General features: G+C 39.2%; 1 protein-coding gene across 1 annotated transcript; it reads left to right on the top strand.

Annotated features, from left to right (window-relative positions):
* Positions 1-6933: 6933 nt before the first annotated feature.
* On the top strand, positions 6934-14966 carry LOC116320496 (sodium-dependent neutral amino acid transporter B(0)AT1-like). Its single transcript, XM_031740116.2, has 12 exons — positions 6934-9422; positions 10667-10807; positions 10935-11072; positions 11153-11334; positions 11425-11535; positions 11633-11745; positions 11838-11966; positions 12496-12652; positions 12726-12930; positions 13017-13176; positions 13882-14044; positions 14766-14966. Exons 1-12 carry the CDS (start codon positions 9227-9229, stop codon positions 14946-14948), a joined length of 1878 nt encoding a protein of 625 aa, XP_031595976.1. The 5' UTR covers positions 6934-9226; the 3' UTR covers positions 14949-14966.
* Positions 14967-15962: the final 996 nt, after the last annotated feature.

The raw sequence follows: 15962 nt of genomic DNA, 5'->3' as shown, positions 1-15962 counted from the left end.
AACAAACCCAAGAGCTATATCTCAGACTACAGGCTTCAGTTAGCATGCTAAATCTTACAATTCATGACAGTGAAATTACAAGAAGACTGAACAAATATGGATTACATGTTTTTGAATGAATCACCTTCCTTAGACTCATAAATTGTAATCCATATTACATGTTATCAACACCAACAAAGTAAAAATACTTCTTGGAATAACTCGTGAATGAAATTCGTCTTGTGAATAATCTTTCTCTCTGCATAAGGTTTTTGACCTATTAAGGAGAGCTATTGCTGTATATAAATGTGCAAGTTTTAATATTTGATCTGTTTATATGTCTTTTATACTATGTTGCTATATTAATCTTCAAATGTGTCCTATTAAATCAATGGTGCTGTCTTTGCTTTTATTCCTGTGGCTTTGTCTCATCTGTTTAAAACATTTTTGTAAGCTTTGAATGAAATTTGTGTGAAATTATCACATTGAAAAGCTGAATGGTTATAGACAAAAGTCAAAGGTACAAATTGTGTCCTGGTTAAACTGTATAGCAATATTGAAGTAAACTTCAGTATTACCATGTTCTCCTGTTAGTACTCACTAATGTCCCAGTTTCACTAGTAGTAGATGTGACTTCTGTGCTTCCGTACACTCGTGGACACCGTGAGATGGGCCCTTTCTAACCCAGGTTTGGATGTCTGAATCTCCACTCATGAATATTTGGAGAGGATGTTGTACACAGAACTTATCTTGAACGTCACAGAATTTCACAGCAATGTTAATGTTTTTTCACCAACATGAGAATGACGAACTTCCTTATCATTATTCTTTCCAAAAATAATTCCTGGTCTTTGCAACAACAGCTAAAAGAAGAGATTAATGTGTCATCCATTGTTGGGTTCAAGTGACTGCCAGTGAATCTGCTAGCATGTTATATTAATAATTTTCAAGAATGACCTCATAGGCTTTTCTAAAGTCATTGCTTGTGGTTTGTTCAGGTGCAACTCAGCAAACCTGAGCAATGCTGCCGTGTACTTTGTGGAGAGAAGACGCTCTCTCCTGGTAACGTCTCCAAACAAGTCATACTCATCTGGTCTTTTTCTAATTATACTGTCAGGATTTACTTAAAGGGATTTCATCTGCTTTTCAAGCATGTTTCATTTAGTGGATTTAATTTAATTGTTTAATTTGCACACTATACATTATATAATATTTTGCGTAGAAAGGTTAATACTGTATTTCAAAGGTGCAACGTCAGCTTTCTGACAAGTTCATTATTCATAGAAAGGATATGGAGATAAGGAAAACACATTGTTATTTTATTGCTGTGCAAAGCTAATTGGTTAGTTTTATAGTATGAGGAAGGCTGATTTGACCATAAAAGTTACTGAGCTTTCATTTTTACATTTATTTTTAACTTTCTTCCTCACATATATAAACAAGTTGTCATCGTATGGCATTGTAAAAAAAAATGGATTACAAAATTTTAATACTTCCACTAACACTACCCTCACCAGTTATTCCACTAGCATTTATTTGTTTGCTTGTCATAAGCTCAGGTAGTCTACATCAGATTCAGTGATGTAGCGCTGTCGAAGAACGTGACAAACACGACTGTCGACCTGTACAGGGCTACGAGACCATCAGCAAGAAGCTTGGTGAGAAGGTGACATCTGTCGGTGCAATCATTCAAAAATGGAAGAAATATAAAATGATTAATCATTTGCCATCGTTCTGGATCTCCATGCAAGACTTTGCCTCATGGGGTTAGTGTTTTCATGAAGCGTATGAGCCTGTTATGGATCAATGGAGTTATCTGTCTTTTAACAGGATTCCTCAATCCTACAGAAAACAGTTATACAGAGAAAACAATAAAACAGGTCTTCTAAAATATTTAGAGATCCTGCTTTAATGTTGTAGCTTAATGGCAGATTATTAAGAGGCTGTATTATTCCATGCTGGTATGCAGGGTTCTTTCTTTTAATCCCATTCAAGTTCATACATTTAGTTGAACCTGGACAGAGTATCATCCTGTACAGTACAACAGTACATTATCTCCACCATATTTGACAGACATTATGGTATTCCTCAGATCTCTTTCTCCATGCTTTTCCTTTCCCATCATTCTAATAGAAGTTAATCTGGGTATTTTCTGTCCAAAGACCTTTTCCTTTTCTTTTTTTTCAGAACTGTGCAAGTTCACATAAATGTTTTTTGAGTGCTTTGCGTCTTGTTGTAAACTCGCTGTATTTCCATTCATGACATTGGTGTCTCTTCATTGTAGACTTTGATAGTGGTACACCTTCCTCCACACGAGTGCTCTCGACTTGGTTATATTTTGTGAAGTTGTTTTTCTTAACCATGAAAATAATTCTGTCAACATGCTGAGCAAACCAGTGCTTTCTTTCTTTTTGTACCAGATTGTTAGTTTGGTATTCTCTAATAGAGATGATAAGGAAATTGCTTCCAGTGTGTTTCCCAGCTTAAGAAATTAGGAAAAAATCCAGCAAACACACGACACAGAGTCTGAGAAATGCGTCTGGCTTTTCTATTGATCCATCTACTGAAGCCTCATCAGATAATGGCCTCAGTGAGGGGGGGGGCTGTCAAAAATGCATTCTTAAGGAAGGGGAGAAAAGGGTGAGGCTGACTGATGAATCATATTTGAAATTTTCATGTCACATCATTCTCATCATGTATGGAGGAGGTCAGGACAGAGGCACAACACTAAATGTCTGCAAGTGTCTGTGAAACACAGTGAAAACTCTGTCATGCATTGGCCTCCACAGAGCCGGGACCTCATGTGGGATCATGTTGACAGAGAACAAAAGAAAGCCAACATCCAAAAAAGAGCTCTGAGTTTCCTTCAAGAAGTCTTTCTGAAGACTGCTTCTGATATGTATGTTTCTGTATATACTGAGCTGTATTAAATCACTGCACCTATTTCCTATTTTATGGGAAATATGCTATAAACAGGTATAGCAAAATATAACTTTGTAGAGCTCCATCCATAGTTAAGTGTTAAAGGTGTTTTGTGAATAATTCACCTTCCTTAGACTCATAAAATGTAATCCAGCTGTAGTTATTTCTTTATAAGTACTTATTGGAATCATTAAGAAATGTTTTTAATCTGTCCACTAGGGGCCAGTGTTTCATCAGTAAGTTTTAGTGATGTTGTTGTTTACTCACCCATGTAGTAAGAAATTAGTATATTAGAGGGGCAGCTCAAGTTAAGCAGTTTGGATACAAAGTTAGAGAGACAATGGTGAGATGGTTTGGACACGTGCAGAGGAGGGTTAGTAGAACACCTGCAGCAACAGATCTACAACTCCATATGTAGCAGCTTCTCACTAGTTCATTATTGCTTCAGGATTACTTTAGTATTGCCTACTGTATCCATGTGCCATAAAAGCGATGCATCAGTGTCAATAGTTACTCAGTAGGCCTTTACTATCTTTACAGTTATTTCCATAATGGTAAATCAGAGACAACAGGAATCTTAGAACATGTTTTCATCAACATATTCAGATCAAACACACTTATATAAGTTTCATGTTTTTATTTTTGGTTTTTTTGTAGTGCTAGAATTTAGTTTAACTTAAAGATTTGATTCAGAACCTGGCAGGAAATACAAGAAATTCCAAACTCAAACTACATTTATACAGGATATTAAGTGTTTATGTATGTTTTATTTATCTGTGAAAGAGAATTTCCTTTAAAAAAATTTAAAAATGAACCAATAATGTCGGTGAATAATGTGACATATGCTGCAGGTGAACTTTGTCTCTTGTTCTTTAGGTTCTTTAGGCACTTGGATAACTGCCAAGCTTTTCCTTTAATGATTCACAAAAATAATGATTAAAGCGAGACACATTTCCACAGGACTTACTTGCCCATAGACTAAAGTCTTATATAATCACTGTACCCAAAACAGCATGGTTCAGCTTTGAAGCTTTAAATGGTGCTTAGTGAGTATGGGTTTGCACTCCAGGTGACATATTTCAACAGAATAGTGTGCTATATAAAGTGCTAATCAATTTTTAGTACATTGTTATGACTTTAAAATGTACAGGAAATCCTTACATATATACAAGGACTTTGCTATAAATGAACAATTAAGCCTTTAGGAAAGTCATCTAAGCATGTCAATTGAACTAATTATAATTTTCATAGAAAATAAATCAGCAATCGTTTTTTTATAAACTAAGAAATTATTGTTATCTTTTTTTGGGAAACATTATAATTTCTCCAGTTTTGAACAAAGATTTCAATGCATAAAATACGACAGATTAATTTTCCACTTATCATCAGTTGCTTTTGATGTTTTACATTAAAATCATGATCATCATTCCAATAGAAATTTGTGCAAGAGAACTTGATATTATCATAACAAGGACAATAAAAGATCAACTGCAGACAGTATAATTAACATTTATGAACTGAACTTTTACAAATTAGAAAGCAAATTCCACAATAATGTGTTTGAACATTACCCTAAACAAAATGTAACTTACAACACTGGTTGTTTCACATCTTTTTCAAATAAAATGCAGACTCGGTGAAAACTGATGCCTCAACAAGAATAGAATAGAATAGAATAATCCTTTAATTGTCCCACAAGGGGAAATTTGGTTGTAACAGCAGCCAAAAAGACATATAAAAACAAACAGTACACAGGACACAGAACAGAAACATACACAATTTTTCTTACATATTTACATTAAGGACAATGGTTACTATATACAGAGAGTACTGTACAGTTATTAAATTAAATATAAATAACTACAGATAAGAGGCAAACCAGGTTGTAGTGCGAATCGGTTAATTAACTTATTGCAGACAGTGTTGGGGAGTAACGGAATACATGTACCGCCGTTACGTATTCAGAATACAAAATATGAGTAACTGTATTCCGTTACAGTTACCGTTTAAAAAGGTGGTATTCAGAATACAGTTACTTTGTTGAAATAAATGGAATACACGGCGGTACTTCCCTGTTTCATATTGTCGCGGGTCAGGATTGTTTGGGTTTGTTTGACAGCTACGTTCTGTTGTTCCAGGCGGCAGCGTTACGGTTGCCATGGTTACAGGGTGACGCGCTCTCTCTCTGCGTGTTTCCTGGGTGAGAGAGCGCTTTTTGTTGTTGTTGTTGTGCTAAGCTAAAGGCAGAATGCTACAGGCATAGCTCTAAAGCATGTAGCCTGATGGGCAGTGTAGTCCGTGCTGCAGGGAGAATGGACTACCATACCCGTTATGTGTCTGTGAGCGAGGGAGGGAGAGAAAGGAAAAGTCCGAGCTGTCACGGAGCAAAAAAGCGGGAGCTGGAAGCATGTAAATATAATAATAACCACAGCAGCCAAGAAGAGTGCCTGACGAGCCCATTTGTAAGTAAGCTATTAAGACTCAACTGTACACCGTGTTCGTGTTTTCCTCCGGAAAAAATAAGTTCCGTTGGAGAAGCCTTTCAACGCCTCTCTGTCTCCCATAAGCAAAGTTGACCCAGACAACAAAGTAAAGCTAGTTTTCGGCTACCAGCCCGACACGAACCCGACATATTAGCCAGAGGTCCCTTTACTACGTTTCGGAGCCGCGGACCTTCAGTAACAGTAATAAATCACAGCAATAGGACATTCATGTAGTTGTAAACAGCATGATAATATATTAAGTATTCCAAAGTATTCAGAATACGTTACTCTCATTGAGTAACGTAACGGAATACGTTACAGAATACATTTTGGGGCATGTATTCAGTATTCTGTAGTGGAATACATTTTAAAAGTAACCTTCCCAACACTGATTGCAGATACAGCGCTGATGTAAACATCTATGTTTGTTGGGAGCAGTTCTGATTGTACAGTCTGACAGCTGCAGGGAGGAAGGACCTGCAGAAACGCTCCTTCATGCATCGAGGATGCAGCAGTCTGTCACTGAAGGAGCTCTGCAGTTCAGCAACATTTCCATGCATGGGGTGGGAGACTCTGTCCATCAGAGATGTTATTTTGGCCAGAGTCCTTCTGTCTCCCACCACCTGCACTGGGTCCATGGTGCATCCCAGAACAGAGCTGGCCTTCCTGATGAGTTTATCCAACCTCTTCCTCTCAGCTGCCGATAAACTGCTGCTCCAACATACCACACTGTAAAAAGTGACAGATGCCACCACAGAGTCATAGAAGGTCTTTAAAAGCGCTCCCTGTACTCCAGATGACCTCAGCCGCCTCAGCAGGTAGAGTCTGCTCTGACCCTTCCTGTAAATAGCATCAGTGTTGTGGCTCCAGTCCAGTTTATTATTCAGGTGAACACCCAGGTACCTATAAGAGTCCACTATCTCAATGTCCACTCCCTGGATGTTCACCAGTGTCAGTGTGGTGGGTCTGCGTCTCCGGAAGTCCACCACCAACTCCTTTGTTTTCCCGGCGTTGATCAGCAGGTGGTTCTGCTGACACCAATCTACAAAGTCCAGAGTCCACTGTCTGTACTCTGAGTCGTCCTCACCTGTGATGAGGCCAACTATGGCAGAGTCGTCAGAGAACTTCTGTAGGTGGCAGCGTGGGGAGTTGATGGAGAAGTCTGCAGTGTAGAGGGTGAAGAGGAACGGTGCCAGCACAGTTCCCTGTGGGGCCCCCGTACTGCAGACCAGCGTGTCAGAGACACAGCCCTGTGACCTCACATACTGTGGACGTTCTGTGAGGTAGTCCAGTATCCACTGGGACATGTGGTGGTCCACTCCCGATAGCTCCAGCTTGTCTCTCAGAAGTCGTGGCTGGATGGTGTTGAAAGCACTGGAGAAATCAACGAACATGATCCTCACAGTGCTTCCAGGCTTCTCCAGGTGAGTCAGAGCTCGGTGCAGGAGGTAGATGATGGCGTCCTCCACCCCAATGCCAGGCTGGTAAGCAAACTGCAGCGGATCCAATGAAGACCTCACCAGGGGGCGCAGATGGTTTAGAACCAACCTCTCGAGCTGGAGGGTAAAGTTTTGTGAATGTGTCTCACGAAGGCACGCTAATTGGAGAAACGCTAAAATAATAGATAGTAGTTGACTAATAACATGGATGGAAGGATGCATGGATTGCTGATTTAGGAAAATACAACATTTAAGAACAAATCTGAAATAAACGAGCTTTTAAAAGAGACACCAGATCAGCTGATAGTTAGATCAGTTTTGCCTGAGTGCTGAGCATCAAAACAGCCAACCTTCTGGGCAGGAGCATTTTTCAAGGACTTTCTCCTTGAAAGTCTCCACTGTGTTTTATGGTTGTCAACACTCACTGTTGTACCTGTCAATGACCCTCTCCATAAATAATGAAAATCAGATGAACTGAAAATTTGATTCAATTCAGTTCTTGTATAATTTGGCATACCTCAGACTTTTCTCCCTGTTTTGCAAGAGCCAGATTTCTTCAAGCTAATAGGAAGGTGACAGTAACTCAAACAGCCACTCGTTACAGTCAAGTTATGCAAAAGAGGATCTCTGAACACAAAACAAATCAAACCTTGAGCAGGTGAGCTACAGCAGTTCAAAGGGTGTCACCAACATTAGACAGCAGCAGATTGTAAAAAATGATCTGATGGGTCTCACTTTCTGCTGTGATATTGGGAAGATGGGGTCAGAACTGAGTGTGAACTGAAATTCACAGGGTCCTTCTTTTAGAGGTTTCTCAGGTTAAAAATATGTTGGAATGATTATGCCTCTTCTTTTTTAAAATTATTCAGGACTCTTGGGTAGAAGCCCCTGGTACTTCTATGTTGTCGTGCTTTTTCTTCCTGATGTTGCCATATGCCAGGATTGCCTCATTTATCACATCTGAGGTCTCCTGCTTCTTGTCAGGCACTACTATGTATGGTTGGTCGGCCAGCAGCTGCTTCTCTGACTAAAACTCAAATTCCTGTTGCTTTGAAATACTTTTCATAGATTCTCCCATCAGGACTGGGGAATTTCTTGTCCACATGCAGCACAGATGTTCATGTACACTATCCTAGCCACTTGGTTGTGCTTCTCATGTACTCAGTCAAACTTTCTTTTACATCCTGCCACTATATGTTGGACTGTCTCAGGGACACCTTTGCACAGCCTGCAGCTTGGGTCCTGCTGGCTGTGGTAGACTCCTGCCTCTTTGGTTTCGAAATTCACTTCATCTATCTGTTGATGGTATGTCTCAAGGAAGGGCTTGGTCTTCCATGACACTTCCTCATCACCATCTGTCTTCAGATCATTTCTTCCAGATGTATTTGCGGATGCTCTGTATTTCATTCTGGATTGTGTCTCTAACCCTCACTAATCTTCACCCACACTCTTCCTATCGTTGAGCTGGCTTCTCAGCCCCTTACCTTCTACAGCTGTTTGGCTGTGGCTGACCTTCATGGGTCTTTATCTTGGATCATAGCAGCCGGGGGGATACACAGGTAGTTGTAGCTGTTCTTTATGTCCACTATCTCCTGTTTTTGCAACTCTAGATCCTTTTGAAGTGGATCAGTAAGGCAATGTCTTGCTTGTTCCTGGTATACGTCTTAACGTCAGCTTTGTACAGGAGGTGGCTGATGGTCGCTCTACTCCTGAATCAGTATACACTCTTAGTGACAAGCTGGCTTAGGGGGTTGAGGCCTATGCAAATGGGGACACTGCATCACCTTGTTATCTTCTGTAGTTACTGGGATATGATTGGCTTGGAGATGCCCATGGAATATCCGAAGATGATGCACTTTCTATTTTTTGTTTGTTTGGGTTTTTTTTTTTATTTGTGTATGTGTATGAACCTGGTGGCATGATTCTAAGCAGGTGGGTTCTAGGAGGTCTCATTTCAGTTTCAACTCTCATTTTCAATTGCATTGGTTTTAGAGCTTGTTCCTAGCACACATGACTCCCTTTGAATTCTTCCACCATTAACTCTGAGCACTCAGTTATCATCGTCACATAATAGGCTGCATATCAAAGTTCCCTGCAAAGTTCATTTACTCCCTTATCAGCTCCTGGAAACAATATGACTTCTCCTGGGTGACTGAGTTGCAAAATGGGATTAAACACTGTGAGGATTATTGAGAGCTACCATGCCATTGTTTATGATTAATGTTTGATTAAATTTTGTGACTTACACAGTACTGACACAGAGTGCACATTTGCTTATCAGTGAATTGAACCAGATAAAGCAAAAGATCATAAAATTGTTTCAACCCAGGCTTATGCCTATAATAAGCCCTCACTTTGACTTTCCAGAACCATAGGGTAACATCTCTGTTTCATTGGGCAACCATGAGACTGGTTCTTCCCAACCCAGGGCTGGATCTCAGGATCCCAAACTATGAGGACCTGGAAAGGATGGAAAAGGAAGATGGGGACAGACCCAAATGGGATAACAAAGTTCAGTACATTTTAACATGTGTGGGCTTCTGTATAGGGATTGGAAATGTATGGCGATTCCCTTACTTGTGTCAAACCCACGGAGGAGGTAAGTCTAAAAGGAAACATTAAAGCATCCCATTATTTCTATTATCTCCAGTTACAGTATTGTCATTTTTTATTGCATTATTGTAGAGGTTTGTGGGTATGTTGCTGTTTTTGTCTTTTAAACATTTTCCTGAATTAGAAAGAATTAGAAAATAGTTTTAAAAGTTACAAAATCTGTGTGTCAAGGAAACTTAGTGGAAGTTTTGGAAATTAATACTTGACACTTGGAAGTGTCTGAATCACAACAAAGCTAAATTATTATATTTATTTCAAACATTGCCAATAAAAATAAGCCAGAAACAATTTAATGAATGGGACAAAATGTTGTCAAGATACATATGAGAAGGTAAAAGGCCCAGGGTAAAAGATTTAAAACCTTACAGCTGGCTAAAGGAAAAGGGGGGTGGGGCCTTCCTTGTCTCCAGGATCGTTATTGGGCAGCAAACATAATGTTTGATAAATTAAAGCTACGTTTTAATTCAAGCAAAAATTATACAGTATATTAAAGGAGCTTTATTTTAAGCTGTGACCTTTTCCTTCAAAAAAGCAATAATAATAATAATAATAATAATAATAATAATGTTTTTTAATTCATGGAAAACAGAAACCAATACTAGCTTTGATTCTGTCTCCACCAGTCTTAGCTTGATAGCCCACAACTGAAAAAAAAAGCTGTCAGTGTGATGTACTTGCTATGGTAATGCCATCTGAGGAATCAAGAGTTTAATCTATGATAACAGTGTTGTTGCTTGAACATTAAACAACAATTGCCCTTCTGCACATGTACAAAAGTCATGTGTGGTGGTGGCTGCCTAATTAATGCACACTCTAGCAATTTTCAGTAACGAAGAAACACATTGTCTTCCACAAAAAAAGGGGGGGGGTCATTTTTAAAAAAGCCATTTTTAGCCACTGCCACTTTTTGTTAAACTGCTGGTTGCAGCTCACCAATCTACACCACTGCTAAAAATATGAACTGTGCGCCCACTCTCTTTGAGATATCTATCTTTGTGTATATATTTTTTATAGGTGCCTATGTAACAAAGGGATCTCATAATTATCTGGGATTTTCTGAATGGATGTTTAGAGCCATTACATGTATATAACATGTATATCATATCCATGTTCACCCATGGAACAGCTGATAAACCAGCTCATCTCAGATTTTAAATTGCATCTGACATCCAAACCTTCTTCCACTACTGAAGTATCTGGGATATTGTGCTGCTGATCAACATGTTCCAGGTGCCTTTTTGATTCCCTACATCATCCTGCTGGTGCTAGAAGGATTGCCCCTTCTGCTGCTGGAGTTTGGCATTGGCCAGCGTCTCAGGAAAGGCAGTGTGGGTGTGTGGAGGGCCATCAATCCCTATCTGACTGGTGTTGGTAAGTAACGGCCTCTACAACCACATACCAAAGGAACAAATAGAAGAATTATCGGTACTACAGGAACACAAAGTTGTTAAAAACTTTCTGTGTAAGTGTGATGTTTGATGATGATCCTTTCCTACAGGTATTGCTTCCATGCTGGTCTCTTTATTGATTGGCCTGTACTACAACACGTTAATAGCCTGGATCATGTGGTATCTCTTTAATTCCTTTCAAGGCCCTCTGCCTTGGACCCAGTGTCCTCTCAATGACAACCGAACAGGTAGCTGAAAAAAGACACAAGCACATACTTAAAATCTGTTAGTCTCCAACCTCTGATCGCAAGTGTTGACTTTTTTTCAGGCTTTATATCTGAGTGTCAGCAGAGCTCCACAGTGGATTATTACTTTTACAGAGTCACTCTGAATGCTTCTGCCTCAATAGCAGACTCTGGAGGACTGCAGTGGCCCATAGTGATCTGTCTGTTAGCTGCCTGGACAGTCGTCTGTATCTGCTACATACGGGGGATCAGTACTTCAGGAAAGGTTTACTGAACTTTTTCTCAAAAACAAGCATTACTTAATCGGTCTTATTGCTGTCATTTGACAATTTTTCATATTTTCTCATGACCTCAGGCAGTGTACGTCACAGCCCTCCTGCCTTACGTAGTGTTGGCCATCTTCCTGATCCGAGGATTGACTCTTAAAGGAGCCATGAACGGAGTGAAGTACCTGTTCACACCAGATGTGTGTGTTTCAAATTCTATCATAAATATACATCATATAACATTGTATAAATGTCTTAATACAAAGCTACATTACACTGTGTGTCTCACCCATACAGGTGGATGAGCTGATGAACCCAACAACCTGGTTGGATGCAGGTGCCCAGGTCTTTTATGCCTTTAGTTTAGCATGGGGAGGCCTGATCTCCTTCTCAAGCTACAACCCTGTCCAGTAAGACTTATAAAGAAAGGCTTATATATTATCACTACATGACCATTACAGAAAGAGTCGACTCACTTTTATCTTTACTTTCTTTCGCCAAGCAACAACTGCATGCAAGATGCGGTGATCCTGACTATTATAACTGGCCTCACCTCAATCTATGCTGCCACAGTCACGTACACCGTCATTGGCTTCAGGGCCACTGGCAAATATGACACCTGTATCAGTGAGTGAGTAAAGCTTATTTTAAGGCTTTGAAAGAGTTTGCTACATCATTTTTAGTAAATGGCACTAAAATTACTGACTAGGACTTTAAAAAACCCTGTGACGTCTAAGTACCCCTACCCCCAACACATGTGCTTTAACACAACAAAAACTATTAACTGGTATATATGTATATGTATGAAAAATGGACTTAGATACTGTGATGCTACTTGCTGGTTTATTCTGTCCCACTTGAAGCCAGATTTGAGCATTTTTATCATTGAGATCTTGATTGGAAAAAACAAAATGATAAAAGAAAGTGCCACAGCTATCGCCATCTGGTGGCTTTTTTATAGGATGCAGTGTTAACACCCTTCAACATTGGCTTACCTTTTCTGACCTAGATTTGTCAGTATTTGTAATATTCAAGATTCCTAAATTTACTTTCTTATGTTTTTTTTCTTTTTCATCTTTAGTTAAAAATCTAAAAAAGGTTATTTGCATAACTAATGTACACTCCTGTAATTACCATTCTCATCCGTAATGCCTGCTTAGAAACATCAGGACGTTACTAAATGGATTTGAGCTCCCTGAGGACAGCATCACTGCCAGCAACTACAATGCAGCCCTTCATCATCTGAACAGCTCCTATCCGGATACTGTTTTTGGACTGGACATTAAAACCTGTGACATGCAGAAGCTCCTCAGTGAGGTGCCTATTTAAATGAAAATCTATCAAACTCCCATTTCCCATTTTTATTCTAATCTGCATTGTGTTTGTTCAGGGAGTGGAGGGAACAGGTCTGGCCTTTATTGTCTTCACTGAGGCCATTACCAAAATGCCGGGTTCCCCAGCCTGGTCTGTCCTGTTTTTTATCATGCTTCTGTGCCTCGGACTCTCAACACTTTTTGGCAACATTGAAGGAGTCGTAGTCCCTTTGAAAGACTTGAATTTATTTCCCAAAAGATGGCCCCAAGAGGCACTGACAGGTATTCTGTTTCGAAGATTAAACAATCGACAGATCGGCCTGCGATCCTGATGTTAACACAAGCGCCCTTGTTTTTGTGTCTTTCAGGAATAACATGTCTTGTATCCTTCATCATCTGCCTCCTGTTTGCACAGCAGTCAGGCTTTTATTGGGTAACTCTCTTCGATAACTTTGCTGGATCAATCCCACTGCTGACTATTGGCCTGACTGAGATGATAGCTGTTGTTTACATCTATGGCATTGACAGGTTAGTGCACAAAGTTTATGTAATTTTAGATAATATTGTATTATATAAAGTAGCCACAAATCTGTAAAATCAGGAACAGAATGTCCTATAACCTTGTACAATCAGGCTGTCATAAATCTTTATTTGGTGCATTTAGCACAGTTGGCTAACAATTAAATATTTAAGAGGCTATGTTATTCTCATTTCCAGCTCCAACTTTTATTGTTTGTAGCTTTGCACAATCCACAGTTTAAAAGCATTTCTCATTCAGCCAATATTTGTCTTTGGTGCAGCCCCACCCTCTTTTTATGCCCTTTAAAACAACTTTCTCCTGACCGACTTCCCCTCCTAAACATAACATTTGAACAAGATGTGTGTAGAGTTTCTTTGCTCACAGCCAGAGCCGTGTGCCTGAGATGATAGTTATCCTTTCTCGCTGACATTTTCTTTAGAGTAGAAGCAGGGATCATTTGTACACATGCTAACCTCATCATTTGAAACTTTGTCCATCCACCACTGCAAACTGTAGAGGTCCCTTTAAAGCAATCACTGTGCGCATTGCTTCTACAGGTTTTAACTTTACTGTTTACTGATCTTTATATTGGTTCTACTTTAATATGAGTCTAATTACTTTTTATTCTTTCAGTTTTTTGTTGTATTTAAATAAAGTTATAATTCCATGAATTGATTCAAGTTTAATTTCATTAAAACCCTCTTGTGTGACAGGTTCAATGAAGACATCAAGTTCATGATTGGAAAGAAGCCTTGCATCTTCTGGCAGATTTCCCTGAGATTCACCAGTCCTCTGATCCTCCTGGTCATTTTAGTTTTCTACCTGGTGACTCAAGCCCAACAAGAACTCACCTATTTAGTCTGGGACCCCGACTACGTGAGTTCACAAACATAAAATCACTAAAAGACCTCTTCATATAAAAATCTGTTTTAATCTGGAAAAAAAAGCAAAACAAAAAATGTTCAACCTTATCTCTCAGAATTAACTGTTTTTGTTTTAGGTAATAATTTTACCACATTTAATGAAGAAATTTAATTTTTACCTCCATAACATAAAAAAATGTCCAGATTTTCATTGTCAGAAAACAGGACAGGTTTACGGGTTGTTTTGATGTATTGAAGCTGGGAGTTTACAGCTATTGCAAAGCTGCAATAGCTGTAAACTCCTTCGACTCTCCTGTTGGGTTCAAAATGTTCAGGCAGCCTCATCCTGCTGGTTTCATCAACGCCGGCTGAAACAGAGACTTCACTGGTTCTGGCTGCAAGCTGTTTAATCGGCGTGTCGGGTTGGGGGATTGAGTCAAACAAATTATATTCCTATCTAGCCTAACCTTATGGCACCAGCTGAGGTTCACAAGTCATTGATGACCAGCTGGAAAACCCCTATTTTAATGACATCATGACTGTCAAGGTGGCACATGGCTTCTTTAAATGTTTTTTTATTGTAGTACAAAAAAGTCAGCTGATTCTGAGGAATTCGGGTGGGGGAGGGGCCCCTCATTGACTTTTTATACATATTTGCAGTAGCTGCTGAAGATTAAAAGTGTCATGAAAACATGCCGGCTTGTTTGCTCATTGTGCTGTTTTATGGTTTGCAGGAGGAGTTTCCAACTCTGGCATCAGTACCTTACCCTTCATGGATCAATGTGGTCATCTTTGTTTTGGCAGGAATTCCCAGTCTGGTGGTGCCTGTCTACGCCTTGTGCAGGCTGGTTTATGTACGCTGCAAGAAAAAGATGAAGCCAGAGAAAGACATTAATCAGATGAAAACAATTGCCTAAACAAGTCAGAATACAATAGGATGCAAAAATATTTTATTTGTCTAATAAAAAAAAGTTATTTAAATTCAGTGTTTTCCTTTTTCATTTTCGTGTGTTCAAGTTTTTCAGAAGCATCATGTCTCTTTTATCAGTGCACTTTTGTCATGGTGGGGATAAAATGTAACATATTTTGACATATGAATACAGATTTAAGATTTGCCATTAGATTATTATTAAGTTATTGGAGGATTAGTTTATTTAACTAGTCAGTACAGGTGTTTGGATGGATGGATGGATGAGTGGATGGATGAGTGGATGGATGGATGGATGGATGGATGGATGAGTGGATGGATGGATGGATGGATGGATGGATGGATGGATGGATGAGTGGATGGATGGATGGATGGATGGATGGATGAATGTTGAGTGCATTGCAGAAGCATATTCATACCAGCAGGTGGCAGAAACCAGCCGTGTGGAACTGTATCAATTTAAAGACAAGGGAATAAAAGATGGTCACCAAACATTTGAAAAAGACTTGATCTTTATTTTTAAATACTCAGACATCAAACATCCGATGATTGTAAGATTTATTAACTATAACTAAGAATTATGAACTGAATTTACTGACTGATGAACATGTCGATGGTTGACAGGTGGTGATGTCATTTGTGCCGGGAAAAGAGAAGCAGCAGTTTGGATATCCACTTATCCAATTGAACATAACTTAAATTAGTGAATATATAATAATTAAGGTGTTTCAGGTGCAAACTATGCTTGTTATCAAGCACATTATTATCTTACCACCACATCATAATTGCACCTCCAGCTTATGGACTAAATATGGCACTACATGTATTGGACACTCCCCTTTATGATCCAAAGAACCAGTACATTATTTTAACGTCACATAGACTGGCTTCATGTTTCCACTCAGCGCTTTGCCTATTAAAAATGTTCTCAGCAGTCTATTTTTATGATGACCCCTGATGAAGGTGTGATGTCGAAATGCGCCGGTCAGGCAGTAAAATAGTT

The sequence above is a fragment of the Oreochromis aureus genome, linkage group 22, assembly GCF_013358895.1.
Source record: "Oreochromis aureus strain Israel breed Guangdong linkage group 22, ZZ_aureus, whole genome shotgun sequence".
Lineage (NCBI taxonomy): Eukaryota > Metazoa > Chordata > Actinopteri > Cichliformes > Cichlidae > Oreochromis > Oreochromis aureus.
This window is presented reverse-complemented; position numbering and strand designations above follow the sequence as displayed.